General features: G+C 46.8%; 3 protein-coding genes across 4 annotated transcripts; 2 read left to right on the forward strand and 1 right to left on the reverse strand.

Annotated features, from left to right (window-relative positions):
- Positions 1-1152: 1152 nt before the first annotated feature.
- Positions 1153-7892, forward strand: l3mbtl1 (L3MBTL histone methyl-lysine binding protein 1). The gene is made up of 20 exons (XM_047039433.1): positions 1153-1182; positions 1367-1490; positions 1680-1857; positions 1958-2096; positions 2178-2229; positions 2323-2414; positions 2576-2680; positions 2911-3046; positions 3145-3236; positions 3322-3473; positions 3610-3686; positions 3902-3987; positions 4203-4313; positions 4581-4722; positions 5081-5180; positions 5451-5648; positions 6943-6992; positions 7112-7269; positions 7398-7460; positions 7649-7892. The coding sequence occupies exons 1-20, from the start codon at positions 1153-1155 to the stop codon at positions 7781-7783; spliced, it is 2220 nt and encodes a 739-aa protein (XP_046895389.1). The 3' UTR covers positions 7784-7892.
- Positions 7893-9138: 1246 nt separating this feature from the next.
- On the forward strand, positions 9139-17025 carry sgk2a (serum/glucocorticoid regulated kinase 2a). Of its 2 annotated transcripts, none has more exons than XM_047040242.1 (13): positions 9139-9422; positions 10376-10440; positions 10767-10825; positions 11093-11150; positions 11649-11732; positions 12764-12895; positions 13603-13715; positions 13948-13984; positions 14089-14175; positions 14783-14878; positions 15221-15376; positions 15630-15719; positions 15839-17025. In XM_047040242.1, the coding sequence occupies exons 2-13, from the start codon at positions 10423-10425 to the stop codon at positions 15992-15994; spliced, it is 1086 nt and encodes a 361-aa protein (XP_046896198.1). In that variant the 5' UTR covers positions 9139-9422; positions 10376-10422; the 3' UTR covers positions 15995-17025. The 2 variants fall into 2 exon arrangements, with proteins under 2 accessions (XP_046896198.1, XP_046896197.1); XM_047040241.1 differs by having other exon boundaries at positions 10379-10440.
- Positions 17026-17631: 606 nt separating this feature from the next.
- Positions 17632-23274, reverse strand: LOC124480292 (cation channel sperm-associated protein subunit delta-like). The gene is made up of 18 exons (XM_047039434.1): positions 23267-23274; positions 22869-22963; positions 22445-22512; positions 22241-22360; positions 21957-22031; positions 21229-21472; positions 21004-21086; positions 20610-20786; positions 20198-20311; positions 20029-20118; positions 19830-19888; positions 19562-19640; positions 19302-19354; positions 19089-19163; positions 18749-18883; positions 18255-18441; positions 17886-18040; positions 17632-17788 (listed from the first exon to the last, which is right to left on the reverse strand). Exons 1-18 carry the CDS (start codon positions 23272-23274, stop codon positions 17632-17634), a joined length of 1974 nt encoding a protein of 657 aa, XP_046895390.1.
- Positions 23275-27679: the final 4405 nt, after the last annotated feature.

The following is a 27679-nucleotide window of genomic DNA, read 5'->3' on the forward strand; positions in this document are numbered from 1 at the left end:
GAATATAATTAGCAATAAAGCTATATGGTACCACTGGTGTAAAATAAATACATTTTCTGTATAGTGTTATAAGGACGACCGCAGAATGATAATGGTGGTGGCGTTCCTTTTTTCGCTTGTCATGAAACGACGCTTATTCATTCGAGGTTGCCAGGATTGGTTGGGTTCATTTTTAGAAATAGAATAGTCTCAGCTTTTTCCCTCAATTTGCTCCAAGGGTTTCTGATCCTCCGCCATTTTAACGGAATTGTTCCGTTTTGAGAAAATTAATAATATAATCTTAGGTTTTTATTTTGTGAATCGACTTTTGTTCTTTGGAGGTTTTGTAAATTGGCTAAAATTGGGTTTTAAAATGCCATAAAGTCACGCGAGGTGACAGCGAATGAGATTCTGTTTTAATGAAGAGCAATGCCTGTACTTAAGCTGCCTACTGTACTTTCCATCTCTGTATTGCTTTGGGGATGTATGATACGCAGCCACTGTGTCCCCAGTAGCAATCAGTCAAGAAACCAGTGCAAGTGCAGTCCAATTGCCACTTCAGTTTCACCTCTTCAAACGGAAATTAATTGAATAACTATGGGCAGTTTTACATTTCTGTCAATGACACCCATTGACTTTTTCTTGGAAGGTTGAGAACTAATCCATCTCATGAGAGAAGACCATCTGGCATTCACTTACATGAAGTTTCAAACTTTCTGTACTGGAGTAGCTGGTGGTTTATCTCGTCTCTTTGTCTTTTTCCAGTGGCAGTGACGGAGGTTGGCCATGAGTGCCAAAGTGGACACAGAAGCTCTTCCCCAAGAACCTAAAGACTCAGTGACCCCTGACCCCACCCCTAGCGATGAATTGTCCTCCAATGACAATCAGGCAAAGAAGCTACGCACCCAGACCACGACAACTCTCCTCCTGCCTGGTAAGAGCTGGGAAGACTGCATGGATGTAACAATTATGTATTTAACTTCAGCAATCCCTCGCAGTGTAGTAACCCATTTTTCCCTCCCTTCACCCTGAGCTCTCCCAGCCCAGGAGGTGGGTGTGGCTCCAGCTGCTGATGCAGGGTTGGGAGCTGGACCTGGAGATATGGCCACGCCTCTAGCCGCTCATGTGGGCGGGGCCTGCAGCATTGTCCATGTGCTGGAGTGGAAAGAGGGGATGGCCATTCTACCCAGCAGCAGCCTCAAGGTGACACTCTATGTAAACTTGTAGTAGACAGAGACAGGGTTAAATCAAAATTTCAATATAAGACTGTGTGCGCTAAAGCGATGGTATTGCCAAACGCATATTTCAGCCCACAGGTCTTAGACAGTAACGCTTGTAACCTGCATGGTCACAGATCCGACACTTTGTCTTGTGTATATCTGTACAGTTCTGTGTGAGTGAGGTCGGACCTCTGGGTGTGGTCAGCCCGGCCATAACATGCAGAGCTGATCCAACTGCAGGGACTTCTGGGAAGTCTGCAGATGCACAGACCAAACCCACTGACCGAACAGGTGAGCAGCAGGCAGCCTCGCTGTAGCAGGACAGGAGGGCCACTGTGTCCACTATGTGATCATAAACTGATGAGTAAAGCAATACTTCTTTTCTCCAACATTTGTGTCTGTTATTTTGTTGAGGTCCCACCTCCTGTTTGTCCTGGTAGTATCTCCAGCACCTCTCCTCTCACTCCTGCTTCTCTGCAGATGTGCCTCCCCAAAGTTCAGTGCAGGTCTCGGCTGTGGAGCAGCTCCACGACAGACCGATCAAGACAGAGCCGGAGGTCCAGGGATTTCTGGGAGGTGCAGTCCGAAGGGAGGGCTGTGAGCCACTGATGCAGAGAACCTACCCAGCAGAACTACGCAGGGAGCCAATGACAGAGAAGTAAGAGAACAGCGCATTTGGACAGCCCTGTGCAAGTGCGCACCCACACAGACACACACACACACTAACACAGACACACTCCTGTGGGCTCTTCATTCAGGAGGAGCGTGGGCGTGGAGAAGGTTCCGGCAGGGGGCAGGGTGTCGTCTCTGAACCCTGAACTGCTAAAGCCCATGAAGAAGAGGAAGAGGAAGGAGTACCTGAGTCCGTCCGAGGAAGACTCTGACCTGGATGCCCTGGTGAGGGAGCGGCGGTTCACAGTAGTCACAGAGTAACATACAGCAGGATGTGGAGGTCTTACACATGGCTTTGGATTTCAGGAGGAGAAGATGGAGATGGACATGAAGGCAGAGGACAGACACCACAGAGCAGGTAAGGCTCATTTGAATCATTTGCTGATTCACCCATTCATGGATTGATTCATCCATGGTTCATCCATGTCTGTGTGTGGGACCCGACCCGCAGGTGCTGGAGATGGGAAGGAGGAGCCATGGACCTGGGCTCTGTACCTAGAGGAGCAGAAAGCGGTTGCAGCTCCAGTCAAGCTCTTCCAGGAGGTCTGTGTCATTTCCTGCTTATCGCTCTCCTGGTGCTGAGCTGTGTGTTGTATTGTACTGACAAGGCCTGTAGCTCCATGAAAAGGTGTTTGATGTTTTTCGTGATGCATTTTCAATTAAATGTGTCCATAAATTGTGTGTGTGTGTGTCTGTGTATGTAGTCTCAGAGAGTCCCCCAGTGTAAGAGCGGTTTCCGGCAAGGGATGAAACTGGAGGGCATTGACCCCCAGCACCCTTCAATGTACTTCGTCCTTACAGTGGCCGAGGTAGGTCTTCATAAACACCCCTTCTATAGCCCTCTGCTGTATCAGCATTTTTGTCCTCTCCACTGCTTTCACACTACTCACGCACTACAGAGGGTCCCTGCTGGTTCAAATCAATCAGAGAACAAGAGGAGAGATAGACCAAAAATGGATGAGGCAGAGAGAGAAAGAGAGGAGGGATTAAGAGAATTAGAGCAAAAGGTTTCACACACAGACTCCCTGGGGTGTTCTAGGTGTGTGGTTACAGGCTACGCCTCCATTTCGACGGCTACTCCGACTGCCATGACTTCTGGGTAAACGCCAACTCCCCGGACATCCATCCCGCCGGCTGGTGTGAGAGCACCGGACACAAACTGTACACCCCCAAAGGTGAAATGCTGCTGGGCTTGGGCGGGGACGGGGGTGGGGGGGAGCTGTTGTGTCCTGATACTGAGCTACAAACCAGTATCTGTGTGTTTGCTCCCCAGGTTGTAAAGAGGAGGAGTTTACCTGGGCCAACTATCTGAGGATGACTAAAGCACAGGCTGCCCCCAAGGAGTTGTTTGCCAGTGCTGGCAGGGTACGTTTCCCAGCACTCTGCTGTCATGACGCAACGTAGACCTTCATGACCTTTGGATGTGTGTGTGTGTGATTTTGTTTGACAGACTGACATGGACTGCGGGTTTGAGGTGGGCATGAAACTAGAGGCGGTCGACCGTATGAATCCCTCGCTCATCTGCGTAGCCACGGTAACCGACGTGGTGGACAAGCGCTTCCTGGTTCACTTTGACAACTGGGATGACACCTATGACTACTGGTGAGGCTCTGCCAACTCTGTTGCAACCTGCCAGAAATAGGAAATTACCATTTAAACACGGAAGTGAGGTCAGCCCGGTTATGGCATGCTCGTCTTGTACCTGATAGGTCAGTCTCGCCTTCTGTCTTTCACGTAGGTGTGATGCCAGCAGCCCATACATCCACCCCATTGGCTGGTGCCTGGAAAGGAACCTCCCCCTCACGCCACCGCAGGGTGAGTCTAGCCAGTTATTGGTGTGTCATCTTTGTTCCAGCCTGACCAACTCTAATGGTAGGAGTCTATCCTTTGTCCCGTGTGACTTGAGACATAATTATGTCTAGCTGTTTAGCGCTGAGTACAGGCCCTCTGACTCACACAGTGACTTGAAGGCACATAGTGTCCAGGCCCAGGTCTGGTTCAGATATGACAGTGTGGTTCTGTCTGGTCAGACTACCCAGATCCAGGACGCTTCTCCTGGACTCGGTACCTGGATGAGACCGGTTCCACCGCAGTGTCTGCTGAGAACTTCACGGTGGTGAGTACATTTCTGGCACTTTGGGACCCAGGACATTCAGTCAGACAGGATATACCAGCGCACTACTTAACCTGGACAGTAGCCACACCAATATCATGAGCTAATACAAAGGGGCTGGAGTGTGGGAGCTGTAAGATCTGGGATGGGTGTCTGTGATGCTCCGTAATGCATGTTTGTTTACTTGATTGTGTTGTTTTATTTCCTTATATCGTCAGCGGCCAGCACATGGTTTCCTGCCCCAGATGCATCTGGAGGTTGTGGACAAGAGGAGCCCTGGTCTGATCAGGGTGGCCACAGTGGAGGAGGTGGACACACACCGCATCAAGGTTGGTGTGCGTGTGTGGTGTCTGCAAAACATAACTTTTTGTGATGTAATATTTGAGATAAGATGTTGTTGTACTTTGTATAGTGTAAACACAGACTGTTCCTTGGTATTGTTGGCACAGTTAGCACTGTGAATGGTCCTCCTTGATTTTTCTGCTGCACTTATTCTATGAACTTTTGTATGTCGCTCTAGATAAAAAATGTCTACCAAATGAATACAATTTCAAATGTATATGTGTGTGTATCCTTTCTTCCCTCTGTCTAACCAGGTTCACTATGATGGCTGGAGTCACATGTATGATGAGTGGATGGACTCTGACAACGGGGACCTTCATCCTGTGGGCTGGTGTGAGAGCACAGGTCACCCCCTGAAGGTGCCCCCCCGAGAATCCAAAATACAGCAGCCCCCAGGTAAAAGCCTCCACACTCTGTACTGCATCTTATGAAACAGTATCATCCAGTGCTGCTGAACTAGTTTCATAGGTCTCCATCTCTACCTCTAAACCCTGTAGCTTTGTGAACCCTCCTGATGTCACCAGCAGCATTCATTTTCCCTCCAGTGAATGGAGCTTTCAACTAAGCAGTTTTACGTCAGCGATTCCCGTTTGTGTCCTCTTAATAGCTTTCATTGACTACTTCTATGCCCTCTCTATTTACGGGTGTATTTATGTACGTGTGTGTGTGTGCGTGCATGTGTTTGTGTGTGTATGTGTGTGTGTTTGTGCATCCATGTGTGCGTGCGAATGCATGCGTGTGTGTGTGTATAAAGGTCCCAGGGAACCCGCCACTACAGGTCAGTCCAGTTACCCCTCCATGGCCTGTAAAAGCCTCAGCCACCCCAGAAGCACCAAGTACAGCTTCCACCACAGGTCAGCCTGTCCACAGCCTCACTCCCTCTAGCACCGCCACCCTATGGCTGCCATAACTGGAGCTCTCCAATTCCAGTAGAAGTGTGGAACCGTGTTCTGAAATATCTTTAAAGCAGTACAATGCATGTATTTCTCCCATGCCTTAGTTACTTCGAAAGTACTTACTTTGAAAGTTAATAGGGATTGAACACCAAATGGACAGTGTATTTCATCAGGTTCAGGTTGTGCTTTCTGATTTGCTGAGGGAGTCAGCCTTGCTGTGTCACACAGGAAGTGTCCCACACCGGGGTGTGACGGCTCGGGCCATGTGACTGGTCGGTTCACTGCGCATCACTGTCTGTCAGGCTGCCCGTTGGCTGAGAGGAACCAGGGTCGGCTGAAGGCAGACCTATCAGACACAGAAGCGGGTGGGGCTAAAAGGAACCTGCTGGTCTTTGGACAGAGGGCCAAGAAGTCGCGCTATGGCAGGTAACCACACATACACACACATGCCTGCATACACACACACACAGGTAGGCTGAGAGCGAGAAAATTATTGTGTGTTTGTGTGAGAGAGCAGGTGTTCAGGACTTCTAGATAACCCACTACCAGTGTTGGGTGTAACGCGTTACAATGCGTTACAATGTAATGCGTTACAAGAGTCAGACTACTTTTGTTAGGTAACGAGTAACTTAACATGTTACTTATTGAATTGAATGAATCCGTTACTAGTTCCTTGTTCAAACAAGTAACACGTTACTTAATTTAGTCTTTTAGTCGCAAGCCCCTCAGCATGTAACTAAAAGTCTAGGAAAGTTGAGTATACTTTTTGCTTGCTATCCAGGAAAACGTCTTAATCTGCTAGTGAGGTGGGTTCCCATTCGTTCTTTTGGTGAGCAGTCTCACGAGCCCAATTTACCCGGCGTAACATTAAAATATTAAATAATGTATTTAACTCAAGCTTTTGCTCCTAGATTCAAACCTGGTCCTGGTAAATTGTAGAGCTAGCTAACTACTAGACTTCTGCCTGGCATTTTTATTATTATTTATATTATTATTTTATACATTATTCATTGATTAAAGAGTTTCATGATGATGCTTGTTTGGCTATAAAATTTTGCGTTTAACACGCAATTTATGCTTTTGCATATGTAGCCTACTATTTGCTACATTCTTCGATAGTCAAACAAATGTCCTAGTGCACGTAACTCTGTCAGGCTATTGCATTTTGTACTTCTGTCGATCAATTTCTTATTTATGTATTGTTAGTTAGCCTACTGCATCCAATCAGCGACGAAGTGTAGTACCAACCCTTTCTGTTTTGAGTTAATGCAATGTGTTTTTGAGTTAATGTAATGTCGTATCCCATTTGGGAGCGTGTCTTTGTATTGGAGGGAGGTGAGCACGTCATTCTATTTGGGGAAAGTTGACTCGTATTTGGGGGGAGTGTTTTCATTTGGGGGATGCACTCATATTAGTGGGTGTGATTTGCACTTCAGGGCCACAGTAGTCAACCCATTAAATGTGCTTTCTGGGCATAAGAGTGACCAAGGTGAATTGTCTTAGAAATAAAAGACTTTTCCTAATGTAACGCAAAAGTAACGTAACGCCTTCCTCTCTACAGCAAGTAACTAAGTAATGTAACTAGTTACTTTACAAGGAATGTAACAAGTAACTGTAATTAGTTACTTTAAGTAATGTTACCCAACACTGCCCACTACCCCTTTAACATCCACTCCTCCCTCATTCTCCTCCTCTCCTTCTTTCCTCTCCTCTTCCAAAGGATTGGCCGACCCCCGAAATACAGAAAAAATCAGCAGAGAACATACCAGTGTGAGTATCCCAGCTGTATGCCTGCCATTGGCACTGTGTGTACATCAAGAATTTGATGTTATCTGTCACTATTTTCAACTGCAATTCTGTGTGTGCGTGTGTGCCTGCCTGTGTTGTAGCAATGGCCTCGGAAGGCGTGTATCCATCTCTGTTCATGTCGGGCCTGTCGTGCCCACCAGACCGCCCCCTGTCTCTGTGCTGGGAGCAGCACTGCAAGCTGCTCCCTGGAGTCCAGGGAATACACGCCAGCCAAGTGGCCACCTGGAAAGTAGAGGAGGTAACACTCATAACACAGACAGACACTCACTCTGGGACACACAACACCCAGATATTGACTTAAACTGACTCGGTTTTACACCAGCCTCTCCCCACTGTGTTAAGGTATTGGTTGTGTTTGTGTCCCAGGTGTTTGAGTTTGTCCAGAACCTGATTGGCTGTGAGGAGCAGGCACGTCTCTTCAAAGAGGAAGTAAGTGTCGCTGTGGAGCACACAGAACTCAGACACTACAAAGACCTAGGCCTTTACCTTGATGACTGACTGAATACGAACATGTTTCATTTTGTTACCTGTGGTCAACGGTCTCTTAGGTTTGTTGATCTCCTGTCTGGGTGTCTTGCTGCTCCTGTTGAAACTCGGCTCCATGTCGTTGTCTGTAGATGATTGACGGGGAGGCCTTCCTACTGCTAACCCAGATGGACATCGTCAAGATCATGAGCATCAAGCTGGGTCCTGCCCTCAAGATCTCCAATGCTATACTGATGTTCAAGAGCACCGACGAGGGCCTCAAGTGACCCCCCGGCCCCCACCTCCAACCTACATTCTGTCAGCCGCCGATCATTACGTGCCAAATCCATTCCAAATCTCCCTCACCCATGTCATGTGTTTGGTGTTGGGAACCCATCAGAGTGGGAGGGTGGGAGGGAGGGAGGGAGGCATGGAGGTAGATAGGGAGGGAGAGGGGGGGGGGGCATGGAGGTAGTTAGGGAGGAAGTGCGGGGGGGGGCAGGTGTGGGGGACAGAGAAGAGAGAAGAACGTGGACATGGAATGTGGTAAGAGTGAGGAAGCTGAGCTGCTTCACAGCTTGTGCAATAACAGGTCTGGACAGCGCTGAACTGTTGACTTTCCTGTCTGTGTGAGTAGACTAGTCGTGTGTGAACATCAGATATAGAAGAGGATTCAAATGTTCAAATTGTTGTTGTTGTTTTTTCTTTATGCAAAATATGAGGAGTTATTTTTGTGACTGTAACTGAAGAAAATTGTAAATGAGAATGTTGACTGATATTTCGGCACATTGTGAATGCCAGGGTATTACCATGCTGCTGTTTATGTAATTATAATAAACACTAGGTGGAGCAAATACCCCAGTTTTAGAACTAGGAAGTTCTCAAGCACTGAGTGTGTTTCCATGACAAAAAAACTAATGGAGAGTTAAAGTTTCAAAATGTTTACATTTTCGGTCAGACATGACTAATTGTTTTGATATTATTTGGTAAATTCAGGTTATTGGAAGTGAATCTTACAAGGGCTCTGGCTTTTTAGAATAGAACCAATGTGTGTCTCTGGTGGGCTACATGTGTGTAAAAATTACCTTGGGTCAACATGCCATTATTTCCATATGAACAAATAAATGTCCAGTTATGTCCGCCTGACCTGCTGTTGGAACAATTGGCCAATACTTAGTCAGGACATATCTACCTGTAAATGTGTGTGTGTACGTGCGTGCGTGCGCGCGCGCGGGCGTGTGCTTGTCTGTATGTGTGTAAGAGAACTGTATGGGTGAATACGGTTTATGGGTGCGTTTGTACACTATTGACTATAAACCTACCCATGATGGTTTGTTTAGCCTACTTTGTATAATATTCCCCTACTGCCTGTATTGTCATTAACAGTATGTGGTGGTGGCAACTTTTAACGAACACCGTTCTTTTCCATCTTCTTATCTTTTATATTCTACTGCGCAGGCTAGCGCCTTATCCAACTAATGCCTGGTAAACAGTTGATTAACAATCTTACCAACGCAACATCTTTCGCGTCGTATTTGTTTTAGCGTAAATGTTGGCCATTCGCACAAGCAAAGGTGTTACATTGGTGACAACTAGTCCCTACGTATGTGCGGACATTCTCTCTGGTTATGACTCTGTAGTCGAAGTATTTGTGGGGATCATGTTAAGAAAGAGTGAGTGTGAGAGAGAGTGCGAGTGAGTAGTTGCGAGAGAGCTCTCCGCCCCCTCGGTTTAACGTTTCATCAATGATTCACTTTTCTCTTCGGAACCACCCTTTCATGACGTGACCTCTACGGAGCTTTGCTATCTTTGATGATGCAGGCAAGGCAGCAGCACTCCGAGCTGTCTTCGACACTCGGCCCACTGGAGCTCGCCCCAGACAGTTCACCGACAGCGTTTTCCTGACCGCACCTGTATCAGCCACAGGTAAGTTCTCCACACCTCGTCATGAAAAGTTGCTATTATAGTTTTACTGACTTAAGAACGAGAAATACATATCCACCATAACCATATATAGAAATTCAGCAGGTTATGTAAATGCTTAGAGAGTTAACTTATTCGTAGAACTATAGAAAGTTTGTCAAATAGGAGCACCTATGCAGCCCGAGTCCGTTGGAATCCAGACTGCTGAGATTCGAGAATAGATTTTAGACTGTTTTGATTTCATTAGGGATTTAAGGATATTAACTGAGGCTGTGTCAAGGATTTCCAAATGGTCTAAAGACTGATGATAAACCTGTTACCTCTAATGTAGAAAGGGGGTCCTGTGACAGTGGAACAATAATGATGAGTCAGAGTCATGCGTTAGATGGACTATAGCAGAGATGAAAATCCCTTTAGGCCCGTCGGCAACTGTTGAGGTGAGGTCTGGAATCAACGTGAATCTTGATAAGGGTAACTTAAGCTGTCCCACAGATGTATTCACATAAGGCACACACAAACACGCACACACACCTGCACGCACGTACCCGAGAATGTCTGTTTACCATGGAAACATGGTAACATGAAATGTAGTCCTCAAAGAGAGGACGCTCTCTCTTTCTCTCTCATTCTGCCTGCATTCAAATAACCAAACTCGGACCAAACCAGATCCACCAGTTTCTTAGGGACAAACTGGCATAAGGGACCAGCAGCCATGTCAAACGCACACATACACATTTACACACACACACACACACACACATACACACACAGCACACAGGCAGTTACTAACACATGCTCTTACCTTAGGCTCCATGTCGGTTGCTGTTTTTTAAACAAAACTTTAATCCTCGGGTCCTCTTTCTGTTGTGTGTTCCGTGTAATGTTTGTTTGTCTGCAGGGCTGTGGTTAAGTTTTCATTGGAAATGTGAATGTATTAAAATGATATTCTGTTCCAGTAGACTCTGATGTAAGCTCCTCAGTGGGCAAGGAATGGACCAGGACCATGGCACATTGTAACCCAGTAAGTCTCTCCAGCATGTCAAAGACTGTCCCTTCTGGCCCCCAACCACAGACCTCAGCAGAATGTGGTACCTGCAGCTAAGTCAAAGGAGGACCTGTAGTCACCTCTCCTGTAGGGACACTTACCAGAGGGCCCAGCTCCTGTAGAGAAAATCTCTACTGAGTGATATTCGATTGTGTCTGGGCCAGTGCTCCAGTGCTCATGGATATAGGTGTGAGTGTATTTGTATTGCACCTCCTCTCTAATGGGACCACTGACTGTTTCCATGACACCCGCTCCTTCTCTGTTAACTCTGCCTCGTCTGCGTTTTCGTGTGTGTTTTCCAGCACAGATCACCGTCCTCCTCTAGTGATGAAGTCAACCTGGGGCCCTCTGCTAACCCACAGTATGTACCCAAAGTCAGATTTTATCAGACCTTATGAAACATGAGACTGTTGTCTTCCTTGTGGTTGCAGCTTCATTTTTTTTTTTTTTTTGCTTTCCCAGTTTTGTTATGTAATAGTGACGCCGTGAAAAAAAGATCATGTTGTGCTCTCTTGAACTGAATGATTCTAGTCAGACAGTTAATGTGTAATGCACTGAATTGGGTTATCATGATATGGGATACCACCATCTGTATGACACCTATCTGTCACATTCCTGTTTATTTTAGCGCCAAGCCCACTGACTTTGACTTCCTGGCTGTCATTGGTAAAGGGACCTTCGGAAAGGTGAGCAAGAAAGAAAGAAAGAAAGAAAGAGAGAATGCAGTATGTTCATCTGATAAAGAGCTTTGTCTTAAATTATTAACTTGGCTTACCTGGAAGTCAAAAATGCCTCAGGTAAAACGAGTGTGGAAAAGAATGAGAAACCCAGAAAATAGCACACATCATGTGCTGACGTTGTCCTTCAGTTACTCAAAAGGTTCAGGGTGTTGTCCTTCTGAGAGGCCAGACCATGTTAACGTAAACAGGAAGTACTCCCCCTCTCACTCTTGTACCTGAGCAGTGAGCCATGGTCAAACTATAGTGTGTTTCCCGTCTTCTGTGTGTCCTGCATCTAATGTTGTGTTCAGGAATGACATTTTGCTCACCCGATGGAATGTGGATCAGTTGCGTTACATTGTAAAAAAAAAAAGAAATGACATATTCGGATTCCACATTCACAAATACTCTCTCAGAACCGTTCTCTGTTGAGGGTAACACAACTAACTGATGTTCCCCACGCAGGTCCTGCTCGCCAAACTCAAAGCCGACAACAAATTCTATGCTGTCAAAGTTCTCCAGAAGAAGGTCATCCTGAAGAAGAAGGAGGTAGGTCTAGTAAGACCCATCCGAGGGTCACATTGGTGCTAAGCAGTGAGGTGAGAGGTCAGGGGAACATGGAGAGCAGAGAGAGAGAGAGAGAGAGAGACCAGGTCTGGAAGATCATCCCCTGTGCCACTCTCCAGTCTGCGTGTTTTGGAGATTATATCTAATCTGATCTGGAGGGTGCCCTGTGTTCTGGATTGTGTCCTGCTCTTTGTCCTTAGGCAGAGTTTTACAGCCTGTTGTCAGTCTTAAGTTCTCGAGGAGGGGAAGAGGGTTGTGGGAGGTGTGGGGGGGGGGGGGGGTATTGGTACTTGCCCATGTCTCACAGCACCACATGGGTGTTCAGGATCCACAGATCAGATCCTGTGTTTATTACTGTGAGGTGGAACCAGTTCGGCGCTGTGCTAAACAACTATTTCATCCCAGACTCCATTAATGGGAATGTTTACCTCTATGTTGTTACACTGTGAGAGGCTAACTGTCAGGACCATAAACGCAGGTTATAAACTCAAGTGTTAAAACCTGGGACCTTTCCCTCTCTCATTCACAGTGATTTAGGTAAACAGGACACAGTAAGAGTGCAAGGCAGTCCCTTTCTCTCGCTTTCTGCGTCTACTCTCACTATGCCTCTCTCTCCCTTCTCTCTTATGTACCCAATTCCATAGTCATCCTTAACCACTCTTTCCTAAGTGTGTACTTGCACACCATTGCACACAAACGAGCGATAGCAAAGAGTCCCCCAGCCCTGTTCGCAGCCCTTAACAGAAGGATCTGGACATACGCAGGGCAGACGGGACTGCTGCAAACCATGCGAGACCATGATGCCAACGGGGACAGAGAGAGATCTGTGCCCTGCTGACGAGCCTCCTCGTGTCTCCTGGTTCAATACTGCTTTGTGTCCATCGACACCCTCCTCCCCACCACCACCACCACCACCACCACCACCCCCGCTTTCGTTCCACTCCTCACCCCTTCTCCTCCTCCTCCTCCACCCACCCCCACCCCACACACTTCCACCCGTTCCCCTCCTGCAGCAAAAGAACATCATGGCCGAGAGGAACGTCCTCTTGAAGAGCCTTAAACACCCCTTCCTGGTGGGGCTCCACTACTCCTTCCAGACCCCAGAGAAGCTCTACTTCGTCCTGGACTATGTCAATGGAGGCGAGGTAGGCCCGCAGCCTCACACACACAAACACACACATACACGTGTTTAACTCGGTCATGTAGGTCTCCACAGCAACCCCCCCCCCCCCCCCCCCCCCCCCCCAAATCTCCTTTCAGGCCTACTGCCACACACGGTTCATGGAAGCGTTCATGGGTGCCTCTGTAAAACTCACAGATACCTATTTTCCAGATCTTGCATTGTACTGACTCTAAGTTGGTGATGCCACCACTGGCTAAGGGTTCCTGTCTGGGTTAAGTGTTGCTATGGCAGGTGAATAAGTCTGTCATTAACCACTGATCAATTCAGCAGGATACCGGACTGTAACAATGTTCCAAATAAGTAATCCTTTATTTAGATATGATGAGCCAGGAGGAAGGCCAGCATGCTTCCAAGACTTTGTACTGGTTGGGTCCAGCCCCGTTTCTGCACTGACTCTATACTTCTGCTAGTGCAGCCTTGTGGAAACTGTGGAAGTATTAGTCTAGTCCAGTCACAGTCATGGCCCCATACAGGAAAAGTTATAGTTTAGTCATGCCCAAGCCCCGGCCCCAGCCCTATTTTTCAGTCCTTCACCATTTTAAAATGAGACTGTGTACTAGTGGTTATGTCACATGGTTGTAGCCCAGGGCACAGCTGAATAAACATCTCTCTTTGTCGGTCTCTCTCACACACACACACTTTTGTCTCTCTGTGTTCTCTGTCCTCCAGCTGTTCTTCCACCTGCAGAGAGAGAGGTGCTTCTCTGAGCCCAGAGCCAGGCTTTATGCTGCTGAGGTGGCCAGCGCTATCGGCTACCTCCACTCCCTCAACATCGTTTACAGGTCTCTCTCTCTCTTTGTATTTCTCTCTGCATCTCTCCCTCTCTCTCTGTGTATCTTTCCCTCTCTCTGTATCTATCTCTCTCCCCTCTCTCTCTCTCTCTCTCTCTCTCTCTCTCTCTCTCTCTCTCTCTCTCTCTGTATTGCTCTCATAAACACACACACACCCCTCAAACACTCAGAAATGCTTGCGCACACAAACACTTTCAAACTTTTTTTTTTGTATCCATTGTAGAGATCTGAAGCCAGAGAACATACTCTTAGATTCTCAAGTAAGTCCTTTTCCTAGAAGTGCTTCCTTCAGATGACATCAACGCACATTCCTATAATGCATTATAAATCACATCACAGATTGAGTGTGTGTTTTGTGTTCCAGGGCCACGTGGTGCTGACAGACTTTGGGCTGTGTAAAGAAGGGGTGGAGCCAGAGAGCACAACCTCTACCTTCTGTGGAACCCCAGAGGTGAGACCACGCCCCTCAGGGTTTCAACCATCAACTATCAGGAAGTCAAAGGATTCATTTGTAGTAACTGTATACTGACCCAAGTCAAGTCAGTTTATTAATAAAGCACGTTTAAAAACACTAAATGCTAAATGCATAAATGTAAAAACAGCCAACGCCGACCAAAGTCCTGTTCAAAGTTATCAACTAAGGCAAACAATAAACAGAAACAAGAGACAAACAAAACAATTAAGCACCAGTGACTCTAAACTGACTCGAAAGCCAAAGCATAAAAATACGTTTTAAGACCAGACTTAAATGTCTCGGTGATGTAACAACACCTTTAAACCTGGGGAGTCAGATGGCTAAGCGGTTAGGGAATCGGACTAGTAATCTGAAGGTTGCCAGATCGATTCCCGGCCGTGGAAAATGACGTTGTGTCCTTGGGCAAGGCACTTCACCCTACTTGCCTCGGGGGGAATTGCCTCGGGGGACCTGTACTTTCTGTAAGTCGCTCTGGATAAGTGCGTCTGCTAAATGACTAAATGTAAATGTAAACCTAGCACTCAACAGTGAAACATTCTGGGAAAACATGCCTAGTGACTTGTGGGTGTCTGTGTACGCGTAGTACCTAGCCCCTGAGGTCCTGAGGAAGGAGCCGTATGACAGGACAGTGGACTGGTGGTGTTTGGGAGCTGTGCTGTATGAGATGATCTACAGTCTGGTCAGTCTCATCCATCCATCTGTCTGTCTATATATCCATCCATCTGTCTGTCTATATATCCATCCATCTGTCTGTCTATATATCCATCCATCTGTCTGTCTATATATCCATCTGTCTGTCTATTTTTCCATCCATCTGTCTGTCTATATATCCATCCATCTGTCTGTCTATATATCCATCCATCTATCTATATAACCACCCATGCATCTATCGATATATCCATCCATCAATTTCTGTGAGACGACCGAGAGACAAAAATGGTTGATCCATCATTTCAATCACTTACGTATTTGCAACTCTAACTAGATGATTGATGGTGAAACATAATCCCCCCCCCCCCAGCCTCCGTTCTACAGTCGCGACGTGTCGGAGATGTATGATGGGATCCTGCACAAGCCCCTCCCCCTGCCCCCGGGGAAGTCTGACGCCCTGTGCAGCCTCCTCCTGGCTCTGCTGCAGAAGGACCAGCGCAGACGCCTTGGGGCCATCGCAGACTTTGTGAGTCTCAGCACCACGCCTGGGTTCACTACTGTTGCAAAGCCCGTCCAATACTTGGCGTGCTCTTGATTTAGATTACCCTGTGAGGAAAATACAAAGATATTTAGTACTTTCAAGGAATGGAGTTAGTTATGTCCTGTGGGTTAATGGAGCTAGCATGGACCAGGTGCACTGTCCTGTCTCTCTAATATACCTTCAGCCTCTTCTCTGTATGACAACTCTCTCCCTGGACTGTGCTGCGTTTTGTCTCCAGCTGGAAATAAAGAACCACATGTTTTTCTCACCAATAAACTGGGATGACCTGTACCACAAGAGGATCACTCCTCCATACAACCCCAACGTTGTGAGTTTCCACACACACACACACACACGCCCGTTTGCCTCTCGAGTCTCCCCCTCGCATCCCCTGTCTGCTCTCCCTGACACTCCCCCCCCCCCCCCCCCCCCCCCTCCCTCTTCCAGAAAGGTCCAGCTGACACGCAGCACATCGACCCAGAGTTCACCAGAGAGGTGGTGCCAGGCTCGGTGGGCCGGACTCCGGAGATGACCACCGGCGCCGGCAGCTCCAACGCCTTCAACGGCTTCTCCTACGTCTCCAGTGATGACAGCTACCTCTGAGACCAGGAACCTACGCAAGAAAAGCATCACGCCGTCACTAAATTCACATTTGATCTGGACTTCCTGCTGCCCTGGCATTTCCTTCCTGTTTCTGTATGTTCCTTGTTTTGTGGAAGCAGGGAAGCTGCATTGGCCTTTGTAGAACTAGAATGCAAAAGATACTGTCTTCATCTTTCTCTTATGGGTGGACTGGCGTAGCGTCCGTCTTTGATGTGGACTGTCGTCTAGACATCCACAGCAGACACGGATGTGTTGTTGAGGGCAAGGGTAGGCTCGTTTTTTAATGAAGATCGACCTCTATGGACTGCTACCCATGTTGCCTGTTTCTATGCTGGTAGTCTTAGCTAGGAGTAAGGGTTCTTGAACGCACATTTCAGGACAATTTGGTGTCTTAGACTGATGTTTAGACATTAAATAACAGACTGAATTATCCTTTATGGTAGAGTTGGCATGGGGACTTTATCAAAGTAGTGCATTATGCAGCATGTAAATATTCTTTAGCTACTGTATCTGGAACCAAGAAAAATGTTTAAAATGAATGTTATTTTGATGGAACTCAATGTATTGATGTTAATAATTGATTTGGATTGTCTGTGTTAATCTAATGTGCAGGGTTCTTCCGTTGTCATGACAATGTCCAGAACCAGGGCTGGTTCTGTCAACAGAACAGAATGTGATGACAGCGGCCCTTAGTGACGCACAGTCGGTGTATACATAGACAACTTTCCTCTGTCAGACATCTTGGCATGAACATTTACCAGCTCTTGATGATGTGTAAAACACAGAAGGTGATAAGTTCATAGATTTTGGACGTTTATTGTCAAATAAAACAAAACAATAAAGCAATAAACATGCAAACCACCTAAATGCCAAAAATCAAACTCTACGACAGGGCATGAACATGTGAACTTTTAGAACTGTCTTTTTTTAGTATTTAATGAGGGTAAACTCATTCCACAAATCTATTAAATACATTTTTTTTTTTTTGGAAGAACAAAAAAAAAAAGATGAGATATGGGTCATTTACAGGCCGTCACGTTTGTGTGTGTTTTTTTTAAGTGTCAACAAACTGAGCTTTATTCATCCATGAATGACAACCTAAGGTTGAAGTGGCAATCTGCTACCAACAAACAGACATGCAGATAGGCAGGCAGGCAGACATACAAGCAGGCAAACAGACAGACAGGCAGGCAGGCAGACAGACAGAAATACAAGCAGGCAAACAGACAGACAGGCAGGCAGGCAGACATACAAGCAGGCAAACAGACAGACAGACAGGCAGGCAGGCAGGCAGGCAGGCAGGCAGACAGACAGACATACAAGCAGGCAAACAGACAGACAGGCAGGCAGGCAGACATACAAGCAGGCAAACAGACAGACAGGCAGGCAGACAGACAGACATACAAGCAGGCAAACAGACAGACAGGCAGGCAGGCAGACATACAAGCAGGCAAACAGACAGACAGGCAGGCAGACAGACATACAAGCAGGCAAACAGGCAGACAGACAGACAGACATACAAGCAGGCAAACAGACAGACAGGCAGGCAGACATACAAGCAGGCAAACAGACAGATAGGCAGGCAGGCAGGCAGACATACGGGCGGACAGACAGACAGGCAGGCAGGCGTATGAGTGTTAGGCCTTAGATGATCGCAGCTTGAAGAAGAATCCAGCCATCAGCAGGGCCACAAAGATGCCCAGGAAGATGCCCAGTCCCAGACCAGAGGGCAGAACGTGATGGGGGAACGCTCCGTACACAAACACACTGAAGGTGGTGGTCAGCTGGCAGTAGCTGCACACACACACACACAGTATTCTTGCATGAAACTGTTATTCATGCTACGCATGACATGTACAAAATGAAATGAAATACGCACACACTTCCTAACCTGTATCTGGGGTCCACCACGATGGCCTTGAAGATGTACATGCCGTTATATTCAGGGAAGAGTACTCGGTTGCCAGAGTCCTTGTTGAGGACCTGATACTGGGCTGTAGGCTCAGAGAGAGGAGGCCCGTCAGAGTCCAGGCAGCTCACATAGTTCTGGACACACACACACACAACACACACACACAGCTATAGAACATCCCTATGTTTCTCACTGTGAAAGTGCCAGCCACCATCCAGGTACAAAGTATAACAAAAAAGGTACACGGATTCATCATCAAGCAGACACAAGGAGAAATCTTCGGAAGCCTTGAGATGGCTGAAACGGTGCCTGCTGCGGGGCGAGTGTGGAGGCGGCGTGCGGGCGTACTTGTCGGTTCCAGGCGGTGTGGGGGTCCGGCTGGTGCTGCTGGCTCAGTTGGGCGGTCCAGTTCTGTGGCTGGGAGACACATTCAGCGCCGCGGACCGTCTGGGTGTACTCGTAGTTGTGCATCCCGTGGACCTCAAACAGGATGAAGTCTGCCTTCACGTCCTCCACAAACGTTTCCCCTTGCCACCTTCAGTCGCAGCGGCGGAGGACGGAAACGAGAGGACGGGAGGGGGCAAGAGATGAGAGGACAGGACAGAGAGGGGAGGTGGACAGGGGCGGGAGAGCGGTCGCAGGGGTTAAGCTGTAGTCTGGTGGATCTTCTTAACCTCGTGACCTCCCGAGTGTTTGCGGCAACGTTTTCACACAACGTCTGAGCTCCAGTGACATGCTTGTGTCCGAGTGCCGGTGTACCAGCTAGGTTCAGCGTTCCGATTACGGTCTCAACCGCAGCCACTCACCGCTCGAGTGTGTGTGTGTGTGTGCCAGCCACTCACAGCTGCAGTGAGGGTATCCAGGGGGTGCCTTTGAAGACCAGCAGAGGGCAGACGTAGTCTACGACGCTGTAGGGCAGGATCAGGTCACGTAAAGCCTTGCCAGGCCTTGCCAGGAACTCGGGGTCGTACACCTCTCTGGATGGAGGGAGAGGGGGGAAGGAGGGGGGAGAGGGGGGAGTCAGGAGAGGAGTGCAGGGGTTGTAACAGGCTGTTTCTTTCACAACAGTGATATATTCCAGAACTCCTATCCACCTCCCACACTGGAGGGGGGAGTAGAAAGACAAAATTGTCGATGGACCGGCGGCAGGGAGCTTGCGAGCCACAGAGGGATTGGACCTACTTTGGAATGAGGTAGGTAAAGTTGTCTTGGAGCGTCTCCTGGGAGATGATGTCTTTGGTGCACGTCGTCACTTTCCTGGCACAAGGACGCAGGCATGAGCACACACACACACACACAGACACACACTGGAAACAACCATGATATGGTGAGTTATATTGGTAAAAAGAAATGCATGGATGTGCCGGCACCATGTTGCAGATCCTCTGGCCTTACTTCAGTACTCGAATGTGCTTCCCGGGTGGACAGCCGTTGATGATGTGAGCTTTCTACCACGGGGACACACAAACACAGGTGGACGGATCCCTGTTGTTGTTGCCGTGCACGGGTCACAAATAATCAGTGGAAACGCCCATTCTGCTCACCAGTCCGACTCACAGGGTGGCTAGGTGTGGTTGTCAGTAACCGTCGTTTCCCCTTGTACACGTGAGTGTGTGTGTGTGAGGGTGAGGGTGTGTGGAGGTGAGGGCTCTCACCAGGGGGTTCAGGTTATTGCAGGACACATATCGCCCCATCAATTCAACAGCAACGGTGGAGAGGCCGCTTGCACGAGAGCTGGAACGCACACACACACACACACACGGCTCTAGAGAGCACACGGGCCTTTCTGAAAGGAACAGACAGACTGGCGCGTGCCGTTCAAACCGCCACCGGGCTGCAGGTCTCCATCTCGCGCCAGGCAGAAGAGGAGTGACTGGCCTGCAGGGGGCGACATCCCGCCACCCCCCGGAGGTGTACTCTCACCTGCCGCCTTGACTTCCACTTCCTAAATTGGTGTAGCCCAGCTCACGCAGCTTGATGTCCTACCAACCACATGGACAGCAGGTCAGAACAGAGGCCAGAGGTCACGTTGAGTTGGCATTACCGATCGGGGAATGCGACCTAAGTGTCGTCGGGGGAGACGGGAGGGACACACGCACGCCACCAAACACACACACGCTACCATGCGGTATTTCTTGGTGCCTCTTCGGGTGATGCCGTCCAACACGAAGACCACTTTGGTTGAGAGGAGCTGGGAGTTTGTCACTGTCACCTGGGAGACACGCACGAGTTGGAACGGCGTGCACGTCCACACTGGACCAGGCAACAGGCAAATGTGTGTGAGCGCGTACCAGGGGGAAGAAGGTGCAAACAGGTGAGGGGACGTAGACAGCAGACAGCTCCAGGGTGCCGTCCATGTCGATGTAGAAGTGCTCTCCTTGAAACGTGCTGTCAAATTCCTCCACCTAGAGGGCGAATGGGAGTACCGATTCTACAGAGAGCTATGCCACCCTGGCCCTACATTTACGCTTAGTCATTTAGCAGACGCTCTTATCCAGAGCGACTTACAGTAAGTACAGGGACATTGATGCCCTGAGGCAAGTACGGTGAAGTGCCTTGCCCAAGGACGCAACGTCATTTGGAAACGGCCGGGAATCGAACTGGCAACCTTCAGATTGCTAGCCCGATTCCCTAACCGCTCAGCCACCTGACTCCCAAGCATGAGTCCTATCTCCAGTCGTAGCCCTAGCCCAGGTGACTCACTTGGCAGCCCTGTATAAGCAGGGAGATGCGCGCCAGCTCCTGCTGGATGAAGACAGTCTTATGGTCAAAGTCCACCAGCCCGTGGACAAGGTCCTCGTAGACCTTGATGAGAAGCAGGTCTCCGTAGTGTGTGAACAGCATCACGTCCACTTGGGTCAGGTCCAGCAACATGGTCATCTGGACCACGGCAAAACAGGAAATTAGACCTAGCAGGTAACTACATCACTCGACTGGCCCCTACAGCAACATATCTTGGTGTCAGTCCCTATTGTATGCAAACAAGAATAGATATATTCTTTTACATTTGTATGGATGATATAGTATGCAGTGTGAATAGACACTGTGTACCTGCACTACTGTTCTATGCAACGGTGTTCCTGTGCATGCAGCTCACCTTCATGACTTTAGCCTCCATCCCCATCCTGCCATAGTACAGGGCCCCATCACTGGTCATCACAGCAATCACTGCAGTGTTATCTAAACACCACACACACAGGGAGGGGGGGCACCGTACTCTGGCAAACCATGGCAGTTTGGTTAACAATCGTATTCTGTCTTTCACACACGCACGCACGCACGCACACACAAACACACACCAATGGTGGAGGAGACGTGTTACCTGTGGCAACTTGTATGACGGTGACATTTTCAGGGGGGAGGAGGTCCTGCCCTTGGTTGATCACGGCCACCGTCTGGAGGACAATACCGTGGTTGGGTGAGTAGAGCAGCATGTTGGGGGACCAGATGATGAGGTGGCCTCTCATCCCGGCTGTCTGGATCACGTTCAAGGTCGACGGGGGGTCCATCAAGGGGTGATGCTCCGACTCCTGGCTGCTGCTCCCTGCGGTGTAGCGTAAAGAAAACTGCGGACAGACTGACGGCTGATACACCCGCTCCCTTCTGCCCCCCCCCCCCCCCCCCCCCCCCCCCGCGCCTGGCCTGGCCTGGCCCACTCATAGAGAAGAGGGTTCTTCATTTCAGAGAGGTCGGGGAATCATTTTACAGTTCTCCTGGCCCAAATGGGTGAACTGTTTTTTTTTGGCTTCCCTGCTGGAAAATTAGGGTCAAACATCAGTGTTTGAACCCCCCCCCCTTTCCCCTCTGTGAAGCGCATTGTGGTGCCACTCAGTATGAAATGCCCAATATAAAGTTTGATTCGATTCGACCTCAGTTATCCGTGTGTGAGATGGGAAGGACCCATTGAGAACACTTTGGGGTTCTTGGAAGGATTGGTGAGATGGTTTGTATTTAGCTATAGCACACAGACCACTGAAGAGTGGCAGATGATGTGAGGCAGCGCCTGGTTTCTACGAGTGCACCAGAGAGGGCTAAAGGTTCACGTCTCACCATGTTATGCTCATCGATGATCATCTCCACGATGCTGGACACGGTGGGCATGTTAAACAGCCCTCCAATGAGCTCCTGTGGAGTTAAGTCGAGATCAGTGGGTCTCCTTGTCTACCACATCTACTCAGCACTGCGCTACTCTTTACTGTATGTGTGTGGTTGTGTTTGGTGGATGATTGAAATACAGACTCAAGCCAAATATACTTTGGTGTGTTATTCTGTATTGGCTGCCACAAACCAGCTGTGTTTCGTCTCCTGTCACGCATGCTTGGGGTTCTGCTCACGTTTGAGTGGTGGGGAACGCTGTACTTCTGGAAGGACAACCCTCCGTTCGTGGACATGTATATCCGACCGAGATCCAGACGGCTTCCCAGGCTGTACAGCAGCACCACTGAGCTCACTTCCTGTGGCCGGCACAGACACACGGTCACTTCCATTCGTCAGAAAAGGTGCATTGCATGTCGGTGAGCAGCGACGCTCGAGTTTACCAAGCAGGAGCCTTCTTTGCTGAAGCAGCACTGGTGTGTGGAGATCGTGTCCACTGGGGTGTCCACACCTGAGGGGACAGATGTTAGGGTTATACGAGTGTTCAAGTCCAGACAGAGATTGTTAATTAGCGATTCTGTAGCAGCTCACTGTTGTCACTAGAAAATCCAGTTCATAACCCTCAACTCCTGCCAAACCACAACGTGACTGCCAATGTGTCTTTAGGAGGCTGGCTATGAACTGTGTCTTGACCAAAGTCATCCTCGATTGACTGTTCTAGCTATCCGCACACCTGTTTGTGTTTTCATATCTGCATGTACAGTTGGCGTGTAAAGCTATAGGCTACAGTATTGCTCTGAGCCTCATGCTCAAACCTATAGACGTTCTATGGAATCGAGTGGCCTTGAATGTTCCTATCGTCCTGACCTTGGGAGGATGTCCATGTTTGGTCTTCCAGAGAGTAGATGTATAGCTTCTCATCAATCACTATGGCCAAGCTGTCTAGGACAAATGCAGCTGTACTGACAGCACCGATCAAACGCTAATAACAGAACATATAGATACGGTTATGGACATTGCAATATCATGAAATAACACCTACTTTAGTGACACAACATTATATTTAAGCGGGTGAGTAGCCTTACTTACATCTGGTCCTAAATAGGAGAGAAGAAAACCTGACTCTTCAAAAAATGACCGGGTTATCAGAATCCATCTCCTGTTATTAGTCACAAATAAAGCATCAGGCAGGGGTGACAAGTAATGTAGCCTATGGAATATAATGTTTGGGAGGAAACAGCACTTATTCACCCCATAAAAAGTACCAGATCATCGTTGCAATGATTTCGCACCAAAGTGTCCCTACTCTCCTTGTAATACAACAACATCTAGAGAGGAAAAGTGACGTGTTAGCATGGATCATTACATTGTTGCCACCGGTAGCATAGACTAGCCCCCCCCCCCCCCCCCCCCCCACACACACACAAAAAAAAAACAACGTTCAATTATTTACCTCAGTCGGCTCTGGATCTGATTTATCTTCTAGATAGCGGGACCACCCTGGACTTTGATGACAAAATAAACACAACTACTAAATTAACTAAATTAAAGCAGACATGTTAAGTCACTTCCCAAATAATTGAAAATGTGTCATTTAACTAAGCTGGTTTACAGCCCATTTTTATAAAGAATTCATGAGTTAGCACTAGCGTTAGTACTTAGCTAGGCTAGCTAGGCTAACTCAACTACTAACAACAGTAAACTAATCTAAACCCACTTCATACCTGACTTTTGAAAGACAAAAAGGCAACATGAATAAGGTCATTATTAACTTTTTTTTTATATGAGCTTCTAACATTGCTTCTTTAATTTAATCAGCTGACAGTCAGTCATACAGTCTATGAGGATTAGAGCTAACGAGCGCAGTCCGAAACTAGCCGTCGCAGATGATCGGTTTGGCCTGGTATGAGACCGCTCTAGTCCAATCCCTGGTTCTTTGCCTTGATTTGCACATGACGTCACGTAACAAAATGCGCTTTCCAGATCATTTGGCGGGCATCATTTATTTTTGTATATCTTTATTATTCTAAATCATATATTAGTGAGGTGAAAAGTTATGTTTGTACGCCATTGACCAAGCCAACAGTGCTTATCTATAAAAGTTGGACAGTTTAATGGGGATTTTGTTAATATCAAAGTTACATTTAAAAGGAATTTCAGACCACCGATTGTCTTAAATAGGAATTTTGGGAAGATGTGCCGTATGCTGTTTTGATTCTTAAAATATCTAATAATCCAGTTTATTTTAAATAATATTCATATTACAGTTAAGCCACCTAGCTCAATAGTATTTCTTATAACTGCTTTACTGAGGTAATGTGTTTTATTTTTCCATACAAAGTTATACAGTAGGCTAACTTATCAATTTCCTTAATGATGTTTGAGGCATATCGAGAGAGTGTGAAACCTAGACAGATCTTGAGATACCTTCAGCTTTTGATAACAACGCTCTACCATAATGACTATATTAACAGCCAGATCAAATCTTTTCTTCATTTTTTTCAATTTTATAATCAAAATGGCATTTTAGGATTTGTTTTGCATCCTTACATATGGTAACACCCAAATATGTGACATCTCATATTGTCAGGATGTTTGCTATCTTTAATTGATTGCATTCTTTCATTGGGAATAGTACCGATGTATCAACATTCATAACTAGACCGGATGCAGCAGAGAATTCCTCAACAGATTTAATAGTTTTAGTAATCTCTTCCTCACAACTAATGAATAACGCAGTGTCATCTGCCAATTGACAGTTTCAGTTCCTTATCGCTGAATTTGATAACGACAAAGTTGGAGTTCTTAACATGAAGAGCCATAATCTGTATCGCCAGTAAAAAATAAAATTGAGAAATTGGACAACCTTGCCTAATGCCACGATTTTCATAAAACCTCTGTGGTTCAAAGCAATTGTTGTCCATCTTGTTCTTAAAGTTATATGCATCTGTAGGCATGTAGCCTACCATTTTTCCAATGTGTACCATGCAACCCAATGTCAAAAAAGTCCACAAGTAAAAAGTATTTGGTTTTCTCCCTCCACAGGAAGAGCTCGCGATATCTGGATACAATTCTGTGATTATGAGATGGAAGCAATGACATTGATCTGGTACTGATTTGGCCTGCGACACCACTGAAGCCTCAGACAGCTGTTTCAATAGATCTACAGCGAATCTTTGCAGCTCTGCAGCTCGAATGTGGGGTGTCCTTGAGGGGCATCACCTTAGCTTCCAAGCATGTAAACTCTTCTTGGAAGGTAGTTATAATCTTATGTTGCTTAGTGAAGAACTATCCTTCTCTTCAACTATATATTTTAGTGTTGTTTTTGTCTGTCTAATTGAGTGACCATTTTCAGATACTTGAGCTATACAGAAAACTCACGAATGAATCATTTGAGGAGTTCAAATTCTTCATTTCTGAGATGGACACAGGCAGAATGTTGGCAGAAAAACACCACTAACTTCAGATGGCACTAAATGTCCTCTCTGTCCCAAGGTAGGAACAATTTAATGGCATGTACAAAAACAATAACATACATTTATAATCGTATTGATGCAATGTTTCTTCCTTTTATTTAAGCAAAATGGCCATCAAATTGTGGCAGCCGATGCCTTGTTTGGGCTGCCACGAAAGCAATCTTCTGGGTCCAGTCTGGAGGATCCAAACAGGTTGTTTTTTTGCCATTCAGAAAGAGATTGACCATTTTTTATAACACAGGACAGGAGGCCTGTAGGCCTACTACAAATCAAGATAACGTTAACAAGGTCACTTCAGGTTCAACCCAGGGTTTTCTGTATCACGACGGTGGATCACTGTTACCGGGTAACTCATGCTGAACACATAACCTGGTTGGGAGCAGGTTAAATGGGAGATCAGAGATCAACAGGTATAAAAGCACCGCCCACTGACCCATTAATTCTTGATGATAATGCCGTCACTGTTTTTAGAAATCCTATGGAGCTTGATGCGCGGATAGTGAGAGCTTCGCTCAGAAAACCCAGAACATTCAGAGGCCGACAAAACCCTTTCGCATTCCCTGATGCAGTGCGGCTGCTAACCATTTTGGTGCCCTAAGCAAGTTTCTTTGACTACCCGATAAATTCATGGCAGTTGGGAGTGCTCCTTCTCAACTAAAATGCATTAGGATGGATGAGACTGTGACCAAGTATGTACTACTTCCATTCAGGAACACATTTGTAGACATGCCATTACTCCATTTGTCATAAATGGGAGCTGAGTGTTGTGTTGTATTGGGGCTAAGTATAAAACCTGAATTATTTTTGTGCTGAAAAAAATGTATAGCATAGAGTATCAAAAGATGTTGTACATAAAGTTAGCATAATTTTCTACAATTATATATGTTAGTGTTTTTTATCATTTGGCATGTAAAATTAAATATGTGTTAACTGTTTAATGTTCTTTGCACCTGCATTTAACCAATGAAAATACATGACTAAACCATGGTCTAGGTCAGGGGTGGGCAATTAATCTTTACATGGGGCAACATGAAAAACATGAAATGCGTTGGAGGGCTGCATCAACAATAACTTGAACTTAATTCTGCTATTAATTTTCTCCCATTGTAAAAAGCAGTAAAGTATATATTTTAATTAGCTGCTACTGGTTATCAGAAGAATAAGGATATTCTGTAAATATTTATATAAATACATGAAATTGTGGTGTAGGTCAAATAGGAAAAGACTATAGAAGTAATACACAGTAAAAAACAATAAAAATCATTACATCAGTGTTTCATTTTATTTCTAACTAGTTAATCTACACAAACACTGAAAAGTTGTTTGTGTTGTCATGTTTTTTTCAGTTAATTTTGTTCTGTGAAAGAAATTCAGTGGGCTTGAACAAGTGCATCAAAATCTGGCTAAATGTCTGAGGTGGATATGCGAAGGACAGCTGACAGGTGATAATCAGGGTCTGCAGCTTAACTGCAAACCATCAGCGGCCCGTACCCACTGAATCAGTCAAGTTCTTGTATTTGTCTGCGTGTTTAGTCCGTCAGTGCAAATTGTTATCCTTCAACACAGCGAGCTGTTCTCCACAAACTAAGAACACAGCTTTGCCTTTGACTTCAGTAAACAGATACTTAGAAGTAATTATCACTTACTTGATCCACAAATATTTTTAGCTGTAGTAGTTATTCTGTAGACCAATTCCTTTTCTGGTCATAGACAATGTACCATATTGTTGACTTTCTGGACACGGGAGACAAAGAAGTTGTTCCAGCCTCTTGGGTAGCAAATGGAAGAAGCTGCCTCCCTACAAAGCCAGGGAGCGATGCAACAGGGCCATAATGGGACCAGACCCACCTGAAGAACCGTGGGCAAATCATAACATCAGGTAGCCTGATGTTGTCATACTCATAATTCTAGTCAGAATATGAGTCGGAAAACGCTCCGTTGGGCTGTGAGTATGGGGCGTATTTCAGCCGAACCTGGAAAAAAATGCCTCTTCGCTAAATTGGATAGACCTACAACCAATCAGAGCAACGTAATATGTTGTTTGTTGAAAATGAATTCAACCCAAGCGCTCTTTGGTGAAGTAGTTGATTACGCTACCGTTGATCATCTGTCTATCATGTATAAACCCGCCCCGGCAACTTGATTGGTCCGAACAGCTCCTGTTCGGTGAGATGGGCATGAGGGTGTCCTTGCTCTAGAGAG

Source organism: Hypomesus transpacificus, chromosome 18 (genome assembly GCF_021917145.1).
Source record: "Hypomesus transpacificus isolate Combined female chromosome 18, fHypTra1, whole genome shotgun sequence".
Classification (NCBI taxonomy): Eukaryota; Metazoa; Chordata; class Actinopteri; order Osmeriformes; family Osmeridae; genus Hypomesus; species Hypomesus transpacificus.

Bases quoted from the DNA above. Each gene is read 5' to 3' on its own strand.
- l3mbtl1 (XM_047039433.1), top strand. From the start codon at position 1,153: ATGGCCATTCTACCCAGCAGCAGCCTCAAG. The intron at 2,681-2,910 runs GTAGGTCTTCAT...GGGGTGTTCTAG, and splicing joins TCGTCCTTACAGTGGCCGAG to GTGTGTGGTTACAGGCTACG. The intron at 3,474-3,609 runs GTGAGGCTCTGC...TCTTTCACGTAG, and splicing joins GATGACACCTATGACTACTG to GTGTGATGCCAGCAGCCCAT.
- sgk2a (XM_047040242.1), top strand. The intron at 11,151-11,648 runs GTGAGCAAGAAA...TTCCCCACGCAG, and splicing joins GTAAAGGGACCTTCGGAAAG to GTCCTGCTCGCCAAACTCAA. The intron at 11,733-12,763 runs GTAGGTCTAGTA...CCCCTCCTGCAG, and splicing joins TCATCCTGAAGAAGAAGGAG to CAAAAGAACATCATGGCCGA.
- LOC124480292 (XM_047039434.1), bottom strand. The intron at 21,087-21,228 runs GTAACACGTCTC...TGTGGTGTTTAG, and splicing joins CGTCATACAAGTTGCCACAG to ATAACACTGCAGTGATTGCT. The intron at 19,641-19,829 runs GTGAGAGTACAC...TGTGCGTTCCAG, and splicing joins AGTGGAAGTCAAGGCGGCAG to CTCTCGTGCAAGCGGCCTCT.